General features: G+C 45.0%; 1 protein-coding gene across 2 annotated transcripts in view; it reads right to left on the bottom strand.

Moving 5' to 3' along the window:
- LOC115196468 (Krueppel-like factor 7) overlaps positions 1–14,427 on the bottom strand; it is a 57,806-nt gene extending 43,379 nt beyond the window's left edge. For both annotated transcript variants that reach the window (XM_029757326.1, XM_029757327.1), the window contains exon 1: positions 13,924–14,427. In XM_029757326.1, the coding sequence (XP_029613186.1) occupies positions 13,924–14,025 (102 nt within the window). In that variant the 5' untranslated portion in view covers positions 14,026–14,427. The remainder of the gene's footprint in view (positions 1–13,923) is intronic.
- Between the last annotated feature and the right edge of the window lie 8,657 nt (positions 14,428–23,084).

Raw genomic sequence — 23,084 nt, 5'->3', positions numbered from 1 at the left:
GGTCGAGAGTTAAGCTCCTTGGTGTCCACATCACCGACAAACTATCATGATCCAAACACACCAAGACAGTCGTGAAGAGGGCACAACAAAACCTTTTCCCTGTCAGGAGACAAAATATATTTGGCATGTGTCCCCAGATTATAAAGAAAGTTTTCTACAGCTGCACCGTCCTGACCGGTTGCATCACCCCCCTTTGTTTTTACACTGCTGCTACTCGCTGTGCATTATCTATGCATAGTCACTTTACCCCTACCTACATATTACCTCGACTAACCTGTATCCCCGCTACTCGCTGCTACTCGCTGTGCATTATCTGTGCATAGTCACTTTACCCCTACCTACATATTACCTCGACTAACTTGTATCCCCGCTACTCGCTGCTACTCGCTGTGCATTATCTATGCATAGTCACTTTACCCCTACCTACATATTACCTCGACTAACCTGTATCCCCGCTACTCGCTGCTACTCGCTGTGCATTATCTATGCATAGTCACTTTACCCCTACCTACATATTACCTCGACTAACCTGTATCCCCGCACATTGACTCGGTACTGGAACCCCCTGTATATAGCCTCGTTATTGTTATTTTATTGTGTTACTTTTTACTTTAGTTTATTTAGCGAATATATTCTTAACTCTATTTCTTGAACTGCATAGTTGGTTACGGGCTTGTCTGTAAGAATTTCAAGGTAAGGTCTACACCTGTATTTGGCGCATGTGACAAATACAATTTGATTTGATTTTGATTTGATCTGTCCATTAATAAAATCATATACAGTGGGGGGAAAAAGTATTTGATCCCCTGCTGATTTTGTACGTTTGCCCACGGATAAAGAAAGGATCAGTCTATAATTTTAATGGTAGGTTTATTTGAACAGTGAGAGACAGAATAACAACAAAAATATCCAGAAAAATGCATGTCAAAAATGTTATAAATTCTTTCTGATTGAGAGGGGGTCAAATACTTATTTCCCTCATTAAAATGCAAATCATTTTATAACATTTTTGACATGCGTTTTTCTGGATTTTTGTTGTTGTTAGTCTGTCTCTCACTGTTGAAATAAACCTACCATTAAAATTATAGACGGATCATTTCTTTGTAAGTGGGCAAACGTACAAAATCAGCAGGGGATCAAATACTTTTTCCCTCACTGTAGGTAGAAAAGTCAGTCCCAGAGCCCCATCCAATGTAAACCGATGGTACAGGGATCTTTTGTTACCCTATAGTTTGTTTCCACATTAGTCATGTACACAGCGGTCCCCAACCCCCGGGCCGCGGACCGGTACGTGGGTCATTTGGTACCGGGCCGCAGAGAAAGAATAAATAACTTACATTATTTCCGTTTTATTTATTATCTGAGTCTGAACGATATTTTATTTTGAAAAATGAACGCGGAGCACAGACACCTTCTCTTATACACAGAAATAAGATGGTTATCCCGAGGGATATCGCTGGCCAGAGTGTTTGAATTACGAGAGCCGCTGCAGAGATTTCTCTCAGAAAAAAAGTCACCGCTGGCAGCACATTTCAGTGACGAGGAATGGGTCGCAAAACTCGCTTACTTGTGCGACATATTCAACCCGCTCAATGAACTCAATCGGTCACTTCAGGGGAAAATGACAACTGTCTTCAAGTTGGCAGATAAAGTAGCTGCATTTAAAGCCAAACTGGATTTGTGGGGACGGCGCGTGAACAGAGGTATAATTTGACATGTTTCAAACATTCGCGGGGATTTTGGAAGAGACTGAGCCTTCATTGTCCCAGCTGGTGCACGATCACCTGTCTTTGCTTTTAAAAGAGCTTGAGCGCTACTTCCCAACCACAAAAGACCCACGAACTGCCAAGGAATGGATCCGCGACCCATTTGTCAACAAACCAGGTGAATCCAACATGTCTATGCAAGAAGAAGATCAACTGCTGGAGATCGCAAATGACGGCGGCCTTAAAAGTATGTTCGAGACAACAACTCTGCCGGTGTTCTGGATTAAAGTCACGGCAGAATACCCTGAGATCGCCACAACAGCATTGAAAACCCTGTTGCCATTTCCGACATCCTATTTGTGTGAAGCGGGATTTTCTGCAGTGACAGCAACCAAAACAAAATTACGGAGTAGACTGGACATAAGCAACACACTTCGGGTGTCATTGTCTCCCATTACCCCTAGATGGGACCGTCTCGTTGCAGAGAAACAAGCTCAGGGCTCCCACTGATTTAGCGTTATAGTGAGTTGTATTTTTCATGCACTTTATATTTGTTTTTGTGTTGTATCTTATTTTTAAAGCATGTTTAAACATTACCATAGCGACCAGAGAGTGTTAGGGGGCAGAGAGGATGTTACTCATGTTATGTTGTTGGTGCGATGTTACGAGGACGCACAGTGGATTCACGTTTATTATTATATTTAAAAAATACCACAGTTTTTATGCCGGTCGTATCATTTTATTTAGTGTATTTATCCGCCACACCTTAAAGGCCGGTCCGTGAAAATATTGTCTGACATTAAACCGGTCCGTGGCCCAAAAAAGGTTGGGGACCGCTGATGTAGCACACGACCTCATCTCAACCCAAACACAACCTCTCCCCAACTCACCTTTCTACGAGCCATATCTGGGCTAGTATTACCTGTGTTTGTTCACCACTCACCGAGAGAGCGCCATTCACTTTGCAGAGATCAGTCACATGTGCTTGGGGGAGTGTTTGAATGAACGCTTTCCATAATGGACTGTGTGCAGAGGTGTGCTTGATGTTGCCTGGTTGGTTGGAGCTATGGGGAACTGTTTAGAAGGAAAACACCAGCCCACAGTCCCTTGGCTGTGGGTTCACTGGTTGCACCAGTTCAGGCTTAAATCATTCAGACTAGTTGTGATTTAAGTGAACACATGGGACCCGCTTCACTGAACCTCGTAGAGAGAGTGGTCCCAGCAGGCACCTGGGACCTGCTCCACTGAACCTCAGAGTGGTCCCAGCAGACACATGGGACCTGCTCCACTGAACCTCGTAGAGAGAGTGGTCCCAGCAGGCACCTGGGACCTGCTACACTGAACCTCATAGAGAAAGTGGTCCCAGCAGGCACCTGGGACCTGCTCCACTGAACCTTGTAGAGAGAGTGGTCCCAGCAGACACCTGGTACCTGCTCCACTGAACCTCGTAGAGAGAGTGGTCCCAGCAGGCACATGGGACCTGCTCCACTGAACCTCAGAGAGAGTGGTCCCAGCAGACACCTGGGACCTTCTCCACTGAACCTCATAGAGAGAGTGGTCCCAGCAGACACCTGGGACCTGCTCCACTGAACCTCATAGAGAGAGTGGTCCCAGCCGGCTACGACAAGAACACATCATTATACACTAGGGCATGTAGAAGCATACAGGTAATAATGTACACAGATCACTGCCTTGCTATAGCTCTCACACACACACACACACACACCAAAATTATTGATGGGCTCTCTTATAAAACACAGTCTGTTCCCTAAGGTATTCCCGGCAACATCACCGGGACTAAAATAGCTAGCGACCCAAATAACTCCCCTGTTGGAACTGTCTGAGGTGTCCAACGTTACACCAAAGCCATTTGTTTGACTGGGTAATTAATTCCCTCCTTTTTATAACCAAATGTTTATGGCCTATCTAGGCCAAGAGTGTACAGTAGTGGGCCAGGGAGAGGTGGGGGAGACAGTCTATTGTATATTGCCTGGGAGACAGAGACAGACATACATTTGCTCTAAAATGGCTGCAGGACAGGAACTGGTGTCACAAGATTACAGTAAATAGGATCAATTGCTTGAAGGAATTCCTCTTTGGCCAAATATAGGCCTTCTATAGTAGGTCTATACTGGTAGTGCATTGAGACAGACCAATAGTACTGATCAAAACCATGCCACTGATGTCAGAAGAAGGAATGAATTGCCCCAGGATTCATCAAATCACTGGGGGATAAGATAGTCTGGAGACTAAATAGAGCCCAGCCTAGCATTAGTTTCTGTAAAACCAGCCACCCTCCTCTCCTCCAATCCCAGCAGAGTTAGCCTGTAGCTGCTATTGTAACATAGGTGGTTTGGTGAACCACAATGTAAATGACCGGGGTTCAAATCTAGGTCTGAACTTAGCCCTCTGAGCTAAAGCCTGGGCATTACTGCAGTACAGCTGATGGTGCATATTGTATTCCAGCAGCCTGCATTTCTCTGAGTGAGAGACAGCAGAGGGAGGAGGGGGGACATTACAACGAGGTCCTGACACACACTGGCTGACTGGAGAGCAGCCAGGTCGTGTTGGAACTGAGGAAATGATTACTCAGAGCATATGGAAATACCGCTGGGTTTGCATATTGGGCCACAGAGCTGAAGGCACACACACACACACACACACACACACACACACACACACACACACACACACACACACACACACACACACACACACACACACACACACACACACCTCTTATTGGGCAACTCAAAACCACCACATCTTCAGCATCCTACAACAAACCTCTTCTCCGTGCCAAGACTACCCTGAACACCACATGATGGGTTACAACATCCCTAAAATGTAATGGCACACTTCTCTAATGAACATAATGGAACTCTCCACTTCACCCCATTGAGAACGGAGCAGAAGACATTCTGTTGATGGCTGTAACATATAGACAATAAAGTTATATTGTACTCTAAACAACCATATGCGTTGGTTCTTCATCCCTGACAGTCCCTATTAGGGAGCCGTACGTCTGTGTGTCCTTGCTGTCGCCACCGTGGGGCTCTTCAGGCCTGTGATTGATGAGAGTGACATTAACAAACACAACCATCAGTGTTTACACTTGGTCAATGGTCCTTGTCTCTCCGTGTCTCCTTCCATCTATGAAGACACAGTAAATGAAGCCAAGGTCACTTTACATTCTGAATCTAACTGCACTGTACGCTCATGTGGTCAGTCCCTCACTCTCTCATTCATCCCAATCTCCCTCACCACCATCCATGGGTAACTCTATATCCCAATCTCCCTCACCATCATCCATGGGTAACTCTATATCCCAATCTCCCTCACCGTCATCCATGGGTAACTCTATATTCCAATCTCCCTCACCGTCATCCATGGGTAACTCTATAGCCCAATCTCCCTCACCGTCATCCATGGGTAACTCTATAGCCCAATCTCCCTCACCATCATCCATGGGTAACTCTATATCCCAATCTCCCTCACCGTCATCCATGGGTAACTCTATATCCCAATCTCCCTCACCGTCATCCATGGGTAACTCTATAGCCCAATCTCCCTCACCATCATCCATGGGTAACTACCAATATGACAGAGGCTGAACCATGCCTAAGCCACAGACGTTTATCCTGCACTACGTTCCTGTCTGTAAGGCTTCCCCATTCTGTTTCTGGGTGCATCTGAAAGGGCATCCTTTTTCATATATAGTGCACTACTTCTGATCTAAAGTGCACTACTGTTTAACTCTCTCCTTCCACGTCCCAGTAAAGGACTCTTTGGCTGTTACTAGATGTCAATCCTTGCTTCCTCCGTCCTTGTTTCCTCCATTCCTCTCCTCTCTCTCAAAGAGCATAGGAGGAGGAGGTCAGAGGGCAGGGTCCTGGGATCCTCTCCTCCAATCCACTTTACCAGAAAGGTGAGGAACGGAATAAACGAGGATGGAGAAAACAGATTTGACATCTCCCTTCTCTAGACCTCGATGTTCCATGGGTAGGTGGGATTATCGTTGCAGACTAAACAAACAAATGATCCTAAGCCTGCCTGGTGCTCGGTGCCGGCTGCTTAGCAACAGGTGTTGCTAGACTGGAGAGATCTGAGGTTGATTTTGTGTTTGGTTGTCAACAGCGGTTGATCATTGATTTGGCATGCTTGGACAGCTTCCGTTGACGTTTGTCTGGGGTAAAAGGTTATAGAGGAATAGGGCAGACAAGTCAAGTACCATGTATCCTTGGTACACTGTTCAGTTGGAACAAAACTCCATGGTCTTAGATAACAACAACGGTGAACCTTCTCAGTCTTCCAGTTCCTCACCGACGCTGAGTGTGTGAGAGAGAGACAGGGAGAGAGAACGAAACAGAGACAGGCAGTCAGACTGGCAGACAAACAGGCAGGCAGGAAGACAGGCAGGCAGGCAGGCAGGAAGACAGGCCGAGACCGAGAGAGGATAGAAGAATTGCCAAAATGCCAAATTTTAAGGACATGTCGGAAGTGTCTGGGCCCTGTCTCTCTCTCTCTCTCTCTGGTTGCAATGCCAGGATGAATTGCGACGAGGCATGTCGGATCACTCTAAAGCACTGTAACAGCTTCCCATCTCCACTCAAATGATGTGAAAGTCATTGCCTGGCCATGTGTGAGTCTGGTGTGAGAATAAATGACTGACTCCCTCTCCTTACTGTTAATCAAATCCCCCCAGGGCAGGGTTGCCAGATATGCTCGACGTGCTCGTCCAGCGCGGAGATGACAGAACCCATACATAAAGATGTGCTTTCCCTCCCCTTTTCTCCTCCTCCTCCTCCTCATCCCCTCTTCCCCCCTCTCCTCTCATCGTCTCTCCAAGCGGGTGCTACTGACGTGACAGTCACTCCTCCGAACGAGACGAGCCAGACAAATGAATGCATCGTCTCCTCCCTCCATCCTCTTCTTCTTTACTTCATCAACACTCCAGCTCTCCGTCGCCTCCTTTTCAATGCATCACCCACCCATCACCCGCAATCATCTTCTCGCTTGTTGAATGACGAGCTCACCTCTTGGAGGACCAGGCAGAGTGCATTGTGGTCCGATCACTTAAAAGATGTGTTCTGAGGTCAAAGGGTGACAGGCAGACACACACAAGCTCGCACACACACACACAAAATGATGATGATGAAATTATTCACAGTGGAGTGCTTGAATGCCAGTTGAATAATGAGGGCTTGCTTTTAGCAACAGCCTTCTAAAATGTTTGTATGCATATCATTTTTCTCCCTGACAGTGCAGTAGGAATCTCATTAAGAATCTCCTTGCTGTCAGTCATTGTATCTGGTCTGAATTGCACTCTGAACTCTATTGTTCAATGTTAGATACGTTAGATTAGCCTGGTGGTCCAGTCTGTGTTAGTTTATATATATTATATTAGCCTGGTGGTCCAGTCTGTGTTAGTTTATATACATTATATTAGCCTGGTGGTCCAGTCTGTGTTAGTTTATATACATTAGATTAGCCTGGTAGTCCAGTCTGTGTTAGTTTCTATACATTATATTAGCCTGCTGGTCCAGTCTGTGTTAGTTTATATACATTATATTAGCCTGGTGGTCCAGTCTGTGTTAGTTTATATACATTATATTAGCCTGGTGGTCCAGTCTGTGTTAGTTTATATACATTATATTAGCCTGGTGGTCCAGTCTGTGTTAGTTTATATACATTATATTAGCCTGGTGGTCCAGTCTGTGTTAGTTTCTATACATTATATTAGCCTGGTGGTCCAGTCTGTGTTAGTTTATATACATTAGAGTAGCCTGGTGGTCCAGTCTGTGTTAGTTTTAACCAGCTCCTCTCTGTGAATTCATTGTCATGCCAGTGTATGGTCTGATGACGATACAAGAGTTAGAAACAGCAAATAGAACAGAATATAACTGTATTAGACTTAGATACTGCAAATAGAACAGAATATAACTGTATTAGACTTAGCTACAGCAGATAGAATAGAATATAACTGTATTAGACTTAGCTACAGCAGATAGAATAGAATATAACTGTATTAGACTTAGCTACAGCAGATAGAATATAATATAACTGTATTAGACTTAGCTACAGCAGATAGAATATAACTGTATTAGACTTAGCTACAGCAGATAGAATAGAATATAACTGTATTAGACTTAGCTACAGCAGATAGAATAGAATATAACTTTATTAGACTTAGCTACAGCAGATAGAATAGAATATAACTGTATTAGACTTAGCTACAGCAGATAGAATAGAATATAACTGTATTAGACTTAGCTACAGCAGATAGAATAGAATATAACTGTATTAGACTTAGCTACAGCAGATAGAATAGAATATAACTGTATTAGACTTAGCTACAGCAGATAGAATAGAATATAACTGTATTAGACTTAGCTACAGCAAATAGAATATAACTGTATTAGACTTAGCTACAGCAGATAGAATAGAATATAACTGTATTAGACTTAGCTACAGCAAATAGAATAGAATCTAACTGTATTAGACTTAGCTACAGCAAATAGAATAGAATATAACTGTATTAGACTTAGATACTGCAAATAGAATATAACTGTATTAGACTTAGCTACAGCAAATAGAATAGAATATAACTGTATTAGACTTAGCTACAGCAGATAGAATAGAATATAACTGTATTAGACTTAGCTACAGCAGATAGAATAGAACTTCATTAGTCCATCTGAGATGGAAATTATTTTTTTACTCTGCTCCAGGCCCCCTAAACCTATTTCCTCTTGAATTCTGTCCTCCTGTTTTCTAAGAAATGGCCGCTCAGTCATAAGATAGTGGCTCCTGAGTACTGCGTAACGCCTTCCTGAGAAATGGCGCTCAACCACATGAAGCTCCCTTTCATAAACCGTGTGTCATGAGTGAAGTTCGCTCAGGACAATCTCTGTCCTCGCCATCCTCTCTCCAGCCACATGATGATTATCTATTGGATTCCTGTGATTGGAACAAAGCTTTGCTCACCAAATTTTTTCTTCTTGCCGATTCCTTTGAGATGGTTTGATAGAATTGGTATTACGTTGCTTCATTACTTTGAAATGTAGAGATCTGGATCATATCAGATGACGATAGTGATTTATCATACAAGTTACTGCACGTCTGACAATATTTCAGGGTTTTCTCACTATGAATGGGGAAATGAATGAAAAATGTATGGAAAAATACTATAATTGAATAGAATGAATCCTTCCATAAGTGAATGGCTGAATTGAAGACTGCTCCTATACCAGTAACCTATCAGCATCAGAACAGAATCCGCGAGGAAACATGGCCCTTCTAGAGAGGACTGCAGGCTTGGTGGTGAAGACAGATATAGAATAAGCTAGAGAGGACTGCAGGCTTGGTGGTGAAGACAGAAATAGAATAAGCTAGAGAGGACTGCAGGCTTGGTGGTGAAGACAGATATAGAATAAGTTAGAGAGGACTGCAGGCTTGGTGGTGAAGACAGATATAGAATAAGTTAGAGAGGACTGCAGGCTTGGTGGTGAAGACAGACATAGAATAAGCTAGAGAGGACTGCAGGCTTGGTGGTGAAGACAGACATAGAATAAGCTAGAGAGGACTGCAGGCTTGGTGGTGAAGACAGAAATAGAATAAGCTAGAGAGGACTGCTGGCTTGGTGGTGAAGACAGAAATAGAATAAGCTAGAGAGGACTGCAGGCTTGGTGGTGAAGACAGACAAAATAAGCTAGAGAGGACTGCAAGCTTGGTGGTGAAGACAGATATAGAATAAGCTAGAGAGGACTGCAGGCTTGGTGGTGAAGACAGAAATAGAATAAGCTAGATATATCCTGTATCTCCCATACAGAACATGCACTCACAACCCACAGGAGCTTATCAGAAACACAGCAGTCTCAGAGGTCATGTCCTCACACGTGTGTGTGTGTGTGTTTTTGTGTGTGTGTTTTTGTGTATGTTTGTGTGTGTGTGTGTGTGTGTGTGTATACACACGTCCTCTTACACACTAACCAGAGTGTTGCCGTCTGACAATCCCATTGGGAGTTCATTCTTCATTTCATATGAACGAGCTAAGGAGGCGGGAAGGAGGGAGAAAGGGAGGAAGGGAAGGAGAGAGGGAGAGAAGAAGGGAAGGAGAGAAGGAAGGAGAGCGGGAAGGAGGGAGAGAGGGAAGAAGAGAGGGAGGGAAGGAGAGAGGGAGAGTTTAAGTGCTCTCCTCCAGTCTGCATGCTGTGTGAGAAAGCAGCTGGGGCCCTACTGAGGATTACAACACACACACACACACACACACACACACACACACACACACACACACACACACACACACGGTCAGGTTAACACTAGAGATACTCCGGGGCAGATTCCCTGGTCAGTCAAAGGGAAAGCCGGTCAGTCAGTCCAGCTCCATGCTTTTCTTTGACTCTCTACATCTTTCTATCTATCTATCTGCTCCTGCAGGCTTGGCCCAGTGGACTGTGAAATGTGAAACCCTGCAGTAGCAAATGTGCATGCTTGGCACTTCACTATCTCACTGTCCTCCTCTCTCTTCTCTCCTTTCCACCTCTCCTCTCCCATCCTCTTCTTGCCTCTACTCTTTCTCCTCCTCTCCTTGCTCCTACTCTCTCTCTTATCCTCCTCTCCTTTCTCCTTCTTACCTGTACTCCCTCTCCTCCTACTCTCCAGTGCTCTCCTCCCCTCTCGTCTTCTCTCCTCTCCTTTCCTCTTCTCGTTTTTCCTCTCCTCCTTTTCCCTTCTCTCCTCTTCTTGCCTCTACTCTCTCTCTCCTTGCTTCTACTCTCTCTCCTATCCTCTCCTCCTCTCCTCTCCTGTTCTGTTCTCTTCTCGTTTCTCCCCTCTCCTCCTATCCTCACTCCTCTTTCTTCTACTCTCTCCTCCTATTCTCTCCTCTCTTCTCCTTTCCTTTCCTGTTCTGTTCTCTTCTAGTTTCTCCTCTCCCTCCCTCTCCTCTGCTTTATTCTCCTGCCCTCTCCTCATCTCCTCGCGCTCTCTCTCTCCTCTTGCTCTCACTCTCCCTCCCTCCCTCCCTCCCCTCTTTATCATCAACCACCACTGCTGCCTGCCAGGTTGCTGAAGATCTCCACACACACACACACAGACATGCTATATCCCTTTCCCTCCATTTAGAAACCAACCACATCTCTGATATGGTAGAGTGATATTCAGCCATGTTGCCTGAGTACTGACTAGACATCCCTTACTGTGAGTGAACCCTGAAGGACAAAGTGAGTGTGTTGGAGGACAGACAGACTGTGTCTGTAGGTCAATGTCAGCCAGCCCTTGTGTTGTGGCTGTAGTATTACAGTGTAGCCATGAGGTCCATGTGATGTGGCCAGTGATAATTCTACATCTACCAACTGGGTATACAGGGAATAACAAAACACTCTGCAAATTCTATCAAGGCAGCTGGTCTGTCAGTCATGTGACAAAATAGGCAATGTGCTCCTACTCGGGTTATGGTTGGGTGCTGAATCTGTTTATTGTATTGCGCATCCTATTCATGTTCTATGGTCGGGCAGTCTCACCTCGTGTAGGCCTAGCAGCTGATGCCATAACCATCTGATTGATGCCCTGTAGACAGGGAGGAGGGAACACCACGACAATGACAGTGGTGACTAACATGCGGTGCCCTTTAAAACCAACGTTCTATCACAGCATCACTTAAAGCGTCACATCTCTACTGTGGGCCACAGCATTAAGACAACATTGTTCCATGTGTCAGGCAGAGTTTTATGTGTTTTATACAGGCAATATTTCTCCATGGAGGTGGACAATGCCAGTCGCATGTCCCTGAGTGGCTGCCGTCAAGTAAACAGGTCTGTTATATAATGACTTATCTGGTCTGGGGATATCAACTCGAGACCTTGAGACATTTTTCCATTCACTCACACAAACATCTAGGAAATATTGCAAACATATACATTGTCAGTACAATAGGCTGTGTCTCTAGAGTACAACATCTTGAAACTACACTAGGCCTATGTCAGCCTGGATTTGCCATTCATTCTACCAGATTGATGAGAGGTTTTATTCCCCCAGGCTAGTATTCTACCAGATTGATGAGAGGTTTCATTCCCCCAGGCTAGTATTTTACCAGATTGATGAGAGGTTTTATTCTCCAGGCCAGGATTCTACCAGATTGATGAGAGGTTTTATTCTCCAGGCCAGGATTCTACCAGATTGATGAGGTTTTATTCTCCAGGCTAGGATTCTACCAGATTGATGAGAGGTTTTATTCCCCCAGGCTAGTATTCTACCAGATTGATGAGAGGTTTTATTCTCCAGGCTAGGATTCTACCAGATTGATGAGAGGTTTTATTCTCCAGGCCAGGATTCTACCAGATTGATGAGAGGTTTTATTCTCCAGGCCAGGATTCTACCAGATTGATGAGGTTTTATTCTCCAGGCTAGGATTCTACCAGATTGATGAGAGGTTTTATTCTCCAGGCCAGGATTCTACCAGATTGATGAGGTTTTATTCTCCAGGCCAGGATTCTACCAGATTGATGAGAGGTTTTATTCTCCAGGCTAGTATTCTACCAGATTGATGAGAGGTTTTATTCTCCAGGCTAGTATTCTGCCAGATTGATGAGAGGTTTTATTCTCCAGGCTAGTATTCTACCAGATTGATGAGAGGTTTTATTCTCCAGGCCAGGATTCTACAAGATTGATGAGAGGTTTTATTCCCCCAGGCTAGTATTCTACCAGATTGATGAGAGGTTTTATTCTCCAGGCTAGGATTCTACCAGATTGATGAGAGGTTTTATTCTCCAGGCTAGGATTCTACCAGATTGATGAGAGGTTTTATTCTCCAGGCCAGGATTCTACCAGATTGATGAGGTTTTATTCTCCAGGCCGGGGCAGAGCCATGTCAGTAATACAGTAATATGACATTTATCAATGGTTACATAGTCTTTCAACTGACTGCAGTAATATCTGGTGTGTGACTGGACAGTGATCTTGAGTTAGTCTGGATGTTTGAGTGGCTGACAGCGGGAAGCCAATTAAGAAGGTGACTAGAGAGGGTAGAGCCATGGTCATGGACCACTGACTGACCACTAGCCTTCATTTACACACAAGAACTCTACTGGCACAAGTAGCCGGCATCAAATTACCATGCACTGCTGTTGCCTGCAGCCCAGCGATGCTGGTGGTGAAAATGATCATCCCAAACCGCTTGCATCAGTGCAGGTGGATGGCATGCCGCATGGCAACCGCGTGGTTCTTTAAATGCCTTTACACGCACCGCGTAAAACAAGAAACATCGAGACTTTATGCATATAGAGAAAAGTGAACGTGTAAATGTTGTCTTGCTTGCATAGTAAGTGAAACAGTTTACTTCCCACCAGACCAGACCGGTGTTGAATAACGCCTGCAGCCCTACGGAGAGTAGAGGAGTACGTTGGTTTCACCATGTGTCCCCCGGCGTGACATTTCACGATAGTTTTTATTAGCACAGGCTCTATGACACAATGTGACTCGGAAACCCCGAGGCTTGACTCCTGGACCATATCATTCCCTCATTATAATCCCCATTTCCACAGCATCTTGTAAAAAGACCACTTGCTTATCTCGAACGGCAACCCTATACATCTGCGTTAATACATTATGCATTTGAATGAGGAACCTCCTCGCCTCATGCCGCCGAGGGTTTCAAAACAAGTAATCCGACGGAAGCAGATGTATTATTTATGTACAAAGCACTGTTTTTATTATTCAGAGATCTACATCTTCCCTGTCGAAATTATGACCGCTTTTCCCTAATTGCTTTTGACAGCTGAGACCATGCGCACCGGTGAAGGATACATTAACTGCAGCGAATAACAACCTGCGCTCGGCTCAACACAGAACAGCACTCCTCTGGTATGATCTAATATCATAACACAATCATACTTGGTACGAGTTTACATTGCGACACTGTTCATATTAGACCACATGCTTCAAATTAATCACACAGGGTCATATTCTTAACAACAGCGTAACAATACATCGGTGCAGATTTACTTGCCTAGTATGAAGATTTATTTGCTATAGCGCAGCAGTTTCATTTCATAGACTCATCTATTTGACAAGTTACTCTTACATTTAGGTTATAGTACCTCTCTCTCTGAACTTGTAATGCAAGGTATTGGAGTAAAGTTGGCTTTGCCAAACCACCATCAGCAATATAGCTACAGTTAACGATTGATATAGTTAACGATTGAAACTCTATAGTCACCTGCTGCCAGTTCTCCTCCAGCGAAGGCATCGCAGAGAAGTAGCCGGTGTCATGCACGAGCTGGAGTTCCTGAAAAATACCGTGATTCGCCAAAACGTCCATGATGCTGCTCTGTGTGCGGAGCGCAGAAAGGAGACTGTTCCACGAAAAAAAGGAATCCGGCTGTGCCTAATCAAATGTCCAAATCCACGTTCATGCCAGTCCTATCAGGAAATATAATGCATAGAAAGAAAGAAACAGATCCGAAAGAAGGAAATATGTAGTTTCACTATTTGCTGGAGACTCTAATGAACGACTTTAGACTTGGTGAGAGACGCACACTTGCAGAGATGATGGAGGCTCCATGTGTATCCGTAGACTATTGCTAGGTAGTAACCTTGCTCATCCCCACTACGCTTTTCCCCAGCGCTCCGCTTCTGTAGGAAAATGTTCGGGCAGGATGGTAGTAGGCTACAGGCATCGCAAGACAAACCGGGAGGAGAGTAGCGAGTGGAGGGGCGTGTACATACTGTCAATCAACTTTGTGCGTGGCCATATAAGGTAAATGGCTTTGACGATCCCGCCAACGGGGTGATTTGACAGGTTAAGGTGTGTAAAGAGGAGGATATATGCAAATAATTGGACCTCAATAGGCTCTCCTTCCCTGTCACTCAAGCCATATAAGTTTGAAAGGTGAGCTATTTATCCGAGGCTAAATAGACATGTAAGCGGCTCATCTCGGACTGTCTACTAAAATAAGTTAGAGCACCAACATCTAGTCGTTTTCGTGTGCTCCTCGAATAGACAGGGAAACCAGGCTATATTCGGTTATAGACCTACACATTAACCATATACTCTACGTATGACTAAAGTAGTAGACCAAATAATTTAGAAAGACAAACACAGACCTTGGAGTTTGCTTTGAAGGCACCAGGTCACCCGTGATACAAGTCAGTATTCGACATCCATCCAAGTCCGGAAATGACGTGGAAAAAGGCCATTAGGGGCAATTGTGAGCGCTGTTACCTTTTAAGTAGGTTTCGTTTTGTTTGGGTGTTGGGGATGGTGGATGGGGGTGTAAGCATCTGCTACTGTTACAGAAAGTTGAATGTTTGAATCCAGTGATAAAAGTAATTTTTGAGACTTGTTTTAAGCCTGTCCCAAACCTTAACCGTTTGGAGTTAATGACTAACATCCCTCTAGTGCAAAAGGTTGCATGTTCGAATCCAATGATAGAAACTTGTTTTTGAGATTTTAGTTTTAAGCCTATCTCAGACCTTAACCCTTACCTTAACCATTCAGAGTTCATGTCTAACCTTAACCACTTCAAAATTGTGCGTTTGGAACAACTTCAAAATGCTGAAAGTCTAATTGTGACGTGAGAGTTTGAAGGAACCAACATTGTGCAGTACGTGTAGGATATACCCTGTGTCTTTCCCATTTGGGGTCACCAATTTACACAAGGCCCATTATTATGTGAGGTAAACAGGAAGTGTATATAACAGTATCCTTCAGTGCAATGATGTTGTTGGAATACGCCTTAAAGTTTGTGAATGGAACTTAACTCTCGTCTGACAATAGACTACCATTGCATGTTAGGGGTGCTTGTCACTATGACCTCTTCTGAAAGAGGACGTGAAGGAAGACTCCCCATGTGAGAATTAGCTCAACCTTTCACCCCCAGACCCTACATTTTCTTAAAGTCTATGTAGACAAGATTGTTGGCATCTTACTTAAAAGTCCTGCTGAGACTGAGGCTGTCCTAATATGGACACCGTAATACAAACATACAGTACCAGTTGGACACACCTACTCATCCAGGGGGTGTTCTTTATTTTGACTATTTTCTACATTGTAGAATAATAGTGAAGACATCAAAACTATGAAATAACACATATGGAATCATGTAGTAACCAAAAAAGTGTGAAACAAATCAAAATATATTTTAGCTACCGTTTGCCTTGATGACAGGTTTGCACTCTTGACATTCTCTCAACCAGTTTCACCTGGAATGCTTTTCCAGCAGTCTTGAAGGAGTTCCCACATGTGCTGAGCACTTGTTGGCTGCTTTTCCTTCACTCTGCGGTCCAACTCATCCCAAACCATCTCAATTTGGTTGAGGTCGGATGATTGTGGAGGCCAGGCCATCTGATGCAGCACTCCATCACTCTCCTTCTTGGTAAAATAGCCCTTACACAGCCTGGAGGTGTGTTGGGTCATTGTCCTGTTGAAAAACAAATGATAATCCCACTAAGCGCAAACCAGATGGGATGGCGTATTGCTGCAGAATGCTGTGGTAGCCATGCTGGTTAAGTGTGCCTTTAATTCTAAATAAATCACAGACAGTGTCACTGTCAATACACCCCCACACCATAACACCTCCTCCTCCGTGCTTTACAGTGGGAAATACACATGTGGAGATCATCCGTTCACCCACACTGCGTCTCACAAAGACACGGCGGTTGGAACCAAAAAATCTCAAATTTGGACTCCAGACAAAAGGACACATTTCCACCGGTCTAATGTCCATTGCTCATGTTTCTTGGCCCAATCAAGTCGTTTCTTCTTATTGGTGTCCTTTAGTAGTGGTTTCTTTGCAGCAATTCAACCATGAAGGCCTGATTCACACAGTCTCCTCTGAACAGTTCATGTTGAGATGTGTCTGTTACTTGAACTCTGTGAAGCATCTATTTGGGCTGTAATTTCTGAGGCTGATAACTCTAATGAACGTATCCTCTGTAGCAGAGGTAACTCTGGGTCTTCCTTTCCTGTGGCGGTCCTCATGAGAGCCAGTTTCATCATAGCGCTTGATGGTTTTTGCGACTGCACTTGAAGAAACTTTAAAAGTTCTTGATATGTTCCGTATTGACTGACCTTCATGTCTTAAAGTAATGATGCTGTCATTTCTCTTTGCTTATTTGAGCTGCTCTTGCCATAATATGGACTCTGTCTTTTACCAAATAGGGCTATCTTCTGTATACCCCCTACCTTGTCACAACACAACTGATTGGTTCAAACACATTAAGAAGGAAAGACATTCCACAAATTAACTTTTAAGAAGGCACAATTGAAATGTTAATTGGAATGCATTCCAGGTGACTACCTCATGAATGTCACGCCCTGACCATAGAGAGCCTTATTATTCTCTATTTTGGTTAGGTCGGGGTGTGACTAGGTGACTAGGTGTTTTATTTCTATGTTGGCCTGGTATGGTTCCCAATCAGAGGCAGCTGTTTATCATTGTCTCTGATTGGGGATCATATTTAGGCAGCCATTTCCCCACTGTGTTTTGTGGGATCTTGTTTTGAGTTAGTGCATGTAGCACCGCTGATGTCACGGTTCGATGTTTGTGTCTCCTTTTGTTTTGTAAGTTTCACTAAATAAAATATGTGGAACTCAGAGCACGCTGTGCCTTGGTCCGTCTCTCCACACAACCGTGACAGAAGATCCCACCACAACAGGACCAAGCAGCGTGCCCAGGAGGAGATGGCATCCTGGACTTACAAGGAGATCGAGGAGAAAATATCCTGGACTTGGGAGGAAATCTTGGCAGGACACGAAAGCCTGCCGTGGAAGCAGACGCAAGGAGAGAAGGGAGGACAGCGACGACGCCGGGGTTCGCGGCCACAAAGATAGCCCAAAAGACAGCCCAATTTTCTTTTGGGGGGGGGGCACACGGGGTGGTCGGCGGAGCCGAGGGATGAGCCAGAGACCGTCAGGGAGTCGAAGGAGGAACTCGAAAGATTCCGGAGAGAGGTGGTGGCGATGAGAGTGCTGCAGCGTGGGCATGCTGAGGAGCGTGACACCAGTCTGGTGTCTTCTGCACCGGTTTCATGCATCTGGCCTCCAGTGCGCCTCCCCAGTCCAGTACGTCCTGTGTCTCCTCCACGAACTCGCCCTGAAGTGTGTGTCACAGTTCCGGTACAATTTGTGCCGGTTCTACGCACCAGATCTCCAGTGCGCCTCCACAGTCCAGTACGTCCTGTGCCTGCTCCCCGCACTTGCCCTGAAGAGCGTGTCACCAGTCCGGTGCAACCTGTGCCGGCTCTACGCACCAGGTCTCTAGTGCGCCTCCCCAGTCCGGTACATCCTGTGCCTGCTCCCCGCACTTGCCCTGAAGAGCGTGTCACCAGTCCGGTGCAACCTGTGCCGGCCCCACGCATCAGGCCTCCAGTGCGCCTCCCCAGTCCGGTACGTCCTGTGCCTGCTCCTCGCACTCGCTCTGAATAGCGTGCCACCAGTCCGGTGCAACCTGTACCGGCCCCACGCATCAGGCCTCCAGTGCGCCTTCCCAGTCCGGTACGTCCTGTGCCTGCTCCTCGCACTCGCCCTGAAGAGCGTGTCCCCAGTCCAGAGCCTCCGGCGACTGTCCCCAGTCCGGAGCCTCCGGCGACGGTCCGGAGCCTCCGGCGACGGTCCCCAGTCCGGAGCCTCCGGCGACGGTCCCCAGTCCGGAGCCTCCGGCGACGGTCCCCAGTCCGGAGCTTCCGGCGACGGTCCCCAGTCCGGAGCTTTTGCCGACGGTCCTCAGTCCGGAGCTCATCGAGCTCAGATTTGTGTCAGTCTAGTTTATACTGAGTTACCTTACACACATACACTCACATGGTGGCATGCAGCAGAGCCGTAATCTTATTACAGTGTTCTGGGAGGCTGGCTGACGGCCCTGGATGTGTGACTTACACATGGCATTTGGGGAGGGAGAGCACGCTGCGAGCTGATGAAGCACTGACTGACATTTATCCATTTGACTCGTTCAGCTCACTCTCTCACTCTCACTCTGTCTCTCTTTTTCTCTCTCACAGACACAGAGACACAGACAAACACACGCATGCACACATGTAAACACACAGTCTCTTTCTCTCTACCTCCTCTCTACATCGCTCCCTCTCCATATTTCTCCCTACGTGTTGAGCCAGAGGGAGAGAGAGCTCAGATAAGATGTTCTCCCTACATGTTGAGCCAGAGAGCTCAGATAAGATGTTCTCCCTACATGTTGAGCCAGAGAGAGAGCTCAGATAAGATGTTCTCCCTACGTGTTGAGCCAGAGAGAGAGAGCTCAGATAAGATGTTCTCCCTACATGTTGAGCCAGAGAGCTCAGATAAGATGTTCTCCCTACATGTTGAGGCAGAGAGCTCAGATAAGATGGTCTCCCTACGTGTTGAGCCAGAGAGGTCAGATAAGATGTTCTCCCTACGTGTTGAGGCAGAGAGCTCAGATAAGATGTTCTCCCTACGTGTTGAGGCAGAGAGCTCAGATAAGATGTTCCCCCTACGTGTTGAGCCAGAGAGCTCAGATAAGATGTTCTCCCTACGTGTTGAGCCAGAGAGAGAGAGAGAGAGAGCTCAGATAAGATGTTCTCCCTACGTGTTGAGCCAGAGAGAGAGAGCTCAGATAAGATGTTCTCCCTACGTGTTGAACCAGAGAGAGAGAGCTCAGATAAGATGTTCTCCCTACGTGTTGAGCCATAGAGAGAGAGAGAGAGAGCTCAGATAAGATATTCTCCCTACGTGTTGAGCCAGAGAGAGAGAGCTCAGATAAGATGAAAGAAAAACTAACGATAGAGCTCAAGCAAAAACACAGACACACACACACACACACACACACACACACACACACACACACACACACACACACAGTATGACCTTATCATACCAGCCTGTTGCGTAGCAGTAAACACACACACACGGCGTACCACCGTATCATCCCAGCCCATGTTGCATAGTAGTAAAGTGCATGGATACACAAGCTGCTATTGCAACATAAAAGCTTCCGTCAGTACCTTTGAGAGTCCCTGTGTGCATGCATATCATAGATAAAAAACAAACCGTCCACCACTCTGCTCACACTGTTGCATAGGGATGCTGACATCGCTTTTACCTGGCAGTTAGTGCTTTTACAGTATAAATAATTGAACGACTGCGATCCATCATTGGAATATGAGGCAGCAGGGCTGCTAATCCCGTCAGCTGAATGCAGGGCTTTTATTGAGGAAGATGGATCAGGACAATTTCAATGGACTTTAGTGGAGCAGAGAGCACAATGACAGATGCCCTTTACCCAGAAGGCAGTGGCTGGGTGTGTCACTGACAGGAGTTCACTCATTCAGGTATTTAAACAGGATGAGATTAATGGGGACCTCTATGCTCGGTGTTCATTGGTTCTAGTCTATTATGGTAAGCCTGCAGTGGAGTGGAACATCCATATGAATGCACATTTCAATGGTGAAAGCTAGTGTTCTAGATGTCTATGTGTGTGTTACCGTGGTTGCACATCCTGGGACAGTTTCCGGGACTCAGATTCTTGGACTAATAAGCGTTTTTAATGGAGATGCTTCATTGAAGAGATCAGTGGTGTAGTGGTGCCTGGAGAAGTGGGCATACTCTAATTTTGCTAAAACATTTCCCAAACGGACCGCCCGGCGAAGGAATGGCGCCCTGTGTGAAAAATCATATGAGAATTGTACTCTGAATGACCTAAAATGATCAATGCCATATTGGTCTTTCACAGTAAGGTCAACCCAAGCTGTGCTGGGGAGTAGGCTAATAGTAGGACTACAATTATAATAGATGAGTCTGTGATTTGAGTCAGAAATGAACAGGTTTCTGATTTTTCCCATTTCTTTCAGGTTTTCAAAGTCATGCTTTTTTAATAGAAAAAAAAAATGGATGTTCTAAGTCCACTTTTGAGGACGGTAAAATCTAAGAAATGTAGATTTTTTTTGTGTCGTTACCCTTTAATTGAAGTGTGCAGGGACTGTTGTTTGGTTACCAGTGTTTCTGTAGCACACATGAGATGGAGCTGGCAAAACAAATAGCCTCTGGATCATGATATCATTTGGCCAGGTAGACAGGCTACTTTAGTTAACATTTCATTGAGAAGGTTTTGGGGAAGCCGTTCCATCTGAAAACAGTTGCATGTGTGGTGTACGTTTTAGAACAGTGTTTTCCAGCTAATTACCTTTGGGAACATTGGCATATAGGCTTAACCGCCGTGTGCACGTCGCAGCGCTTAAATGTGAAGAAATAATACTTTATCAACATTTTAAGATAAACATTCTGATCTGTTCCATCAGCCTTAATTGATACAGCATATACCTCCACTACACTTTGATACACATCAGAGGGAATTATGAAGTGAGTATATGCAATGCCCACTGAAAGAAAGGTGTGTATATGGGCGTATACCTGCATATAGAGTACCACAGTATGAGTCATAATACCCATAAAACTTAGCGTTCAAACAGGGAAATGGTTCCAATCGTTTTTCCACCATTCATTGTTCCCATAGGGGATTTCAGAAACACTTCAAATAAGGGCTGTGTTTCGTGTAAGCTTACCCTGGCGTGATGTTTTGATAACCATGTAAATCTCTCTCGGACAAGGTGACTTTTATCAATATATTTGTCTCTATTTACTCTCAGAATCGAAAATGCTAATTAGCAAAATCCCCTATGGGGAAAAATGAATAGTGGAAAAACGATTGGAACCATTTCCCTGTTTGACCGCTAAGTTTTATGGGTATTATGACACCTCCACTGTGGGGCTCTATACCCTTCACTACACCACTGGAAGAGATTGTTCATCAGCACGGGAAACTGGCTTTGGTTCAGCATGATGCAGTGCCTACACCATGGATGTCTAGATGTGTATGTACATAGATAACTATACATATGCACTACCAGTTTGCAGTGGGAAGTCAAGACCACAGCTGAAGTCTAGGGCCTTTTGTAGCACCCTAATGGACAGTTTTCCTCTTCAGACTATTTTCTAAGACTCTATGCTTGGGCCCTGGATGCTGCAGACCTCCTCACTACCATCCTCCATTACTCATCTGAGCAAGTAGACAGGAGGGAGGAAAAGAGGAGGAAAAGAGGAGGGAGGGACTGCAGGGATTTGGAGTGACAGACTGAGGAAAAACAGAAAAACGATAATGAATGCTAAGGGTTTCAGAGGTTTAGTCTCCCCCGCAGTCGCTGAAAGAGAGAACCAGGGATGGGGGAGGGAGACAGAGAAAGTGCCCTTTTAGCTGGGTGATATTTAGTGCTGCGCTGGTCCTTCCTAAGCCAGAACACGCAGCGGAAATAGAACATAGACAAGGCCACCGTGGCCAGCTGTTTAGAACCAATTAAAGCCCGTTGAGTGTGAGAGAAAGAGAGAGTGACAGTGTGTGAAACGGACTGTTTCTAGCATTGTCTGGGCCTGCCAGTCTGTTGAAGGTTATCTCCATGATACTGTGGCCCTTCTGTGCTGAGTGTGGCCATGATTGGAGACACCCATGTCCTTTTCACACTAGCAGAGCCGATCCGAGGCCTATCCAAGCAATGGAGTACACCAGCAATTCAACATCATGGCGATCCAGTTATGAATAAAGGATTGTGATGATTGTGAAAGTAAATGTGTGGTTTTTGATATTGGTTGCAGTGAGATCTGCATTGATTAAATATTGTGACAGTAAACGGAGCAGTTTTCAATAGGGTGTGAATTGGTTTTATCTAAATTGATTAAATATGATTTGTGACAGTTAAAGGAGCAGTTTTCAATAGGGTGTGAATTGGTTTTATCTAAATTGATTAAATATGATTTGTGACAGTTAAAGGAGCAGTTTTCAATAAGGTGTGAATTGGTTTTATCTAAATTGATTAAATATGATTTGTGACAGTTAAAGGAGCAGTTTTCAATAGGGTGTGAATTGGTTTTTATCTAAATTGATTACATATGATTTGTGACAGTATAATGAGAAAGTGACCGTGTGAAATATACTTTTTATAGCACTGTCTGGGTCTGGGCCTGCCAGTCTGTTGAAGGTTATGTCCATGATACTCCATGAAAATACACAAGCCAGCTTACTATGCTTTGTGTGGGCATGATAGTGTGAATACGGTACCATTCAGGTTTGTCTGTCTAGCCTCAACCTGAATGGCAATGAAAAGGAGTGGGAAAGGGCCCGTTTGTGCCATTGGTGGTACAGCCTTGTCATATCATGTCATACAGGTGTAGGATCTTAATTTGACCTGTATTGACTGTTAAATAGCCATCACTAGCCGGCTACCACCCGGTTACTCAACCCTGCACCTTTGAGGCTGCTGCCATTTATACATTGACATGGAATCACTGGCCACCTTAATAATGTTTACATACTGCTTTACTCATCTCATACTGTATGTATGTACCGTATTCTATTC

This window comes from Salmo trutta, chromosome 6 (genome assembly GCF_901001165.1).
Source record: "Salmo trutta chromosome 6, fSalTru1.1, whole genome shotgun sequence".
In the NCBI taxonomy this organism is placed as follows: domain Eukaryota; kingdom Metazoa; phylum Chordata; class Actinopteri; order Salmoniformes; family Salmonidae; genus Salmo; species Salmo trutta.
Note: the sequence above shows the minus strand (reverse complement) of the source record. Positions and strands in the feature narration are given on the sequence as shown.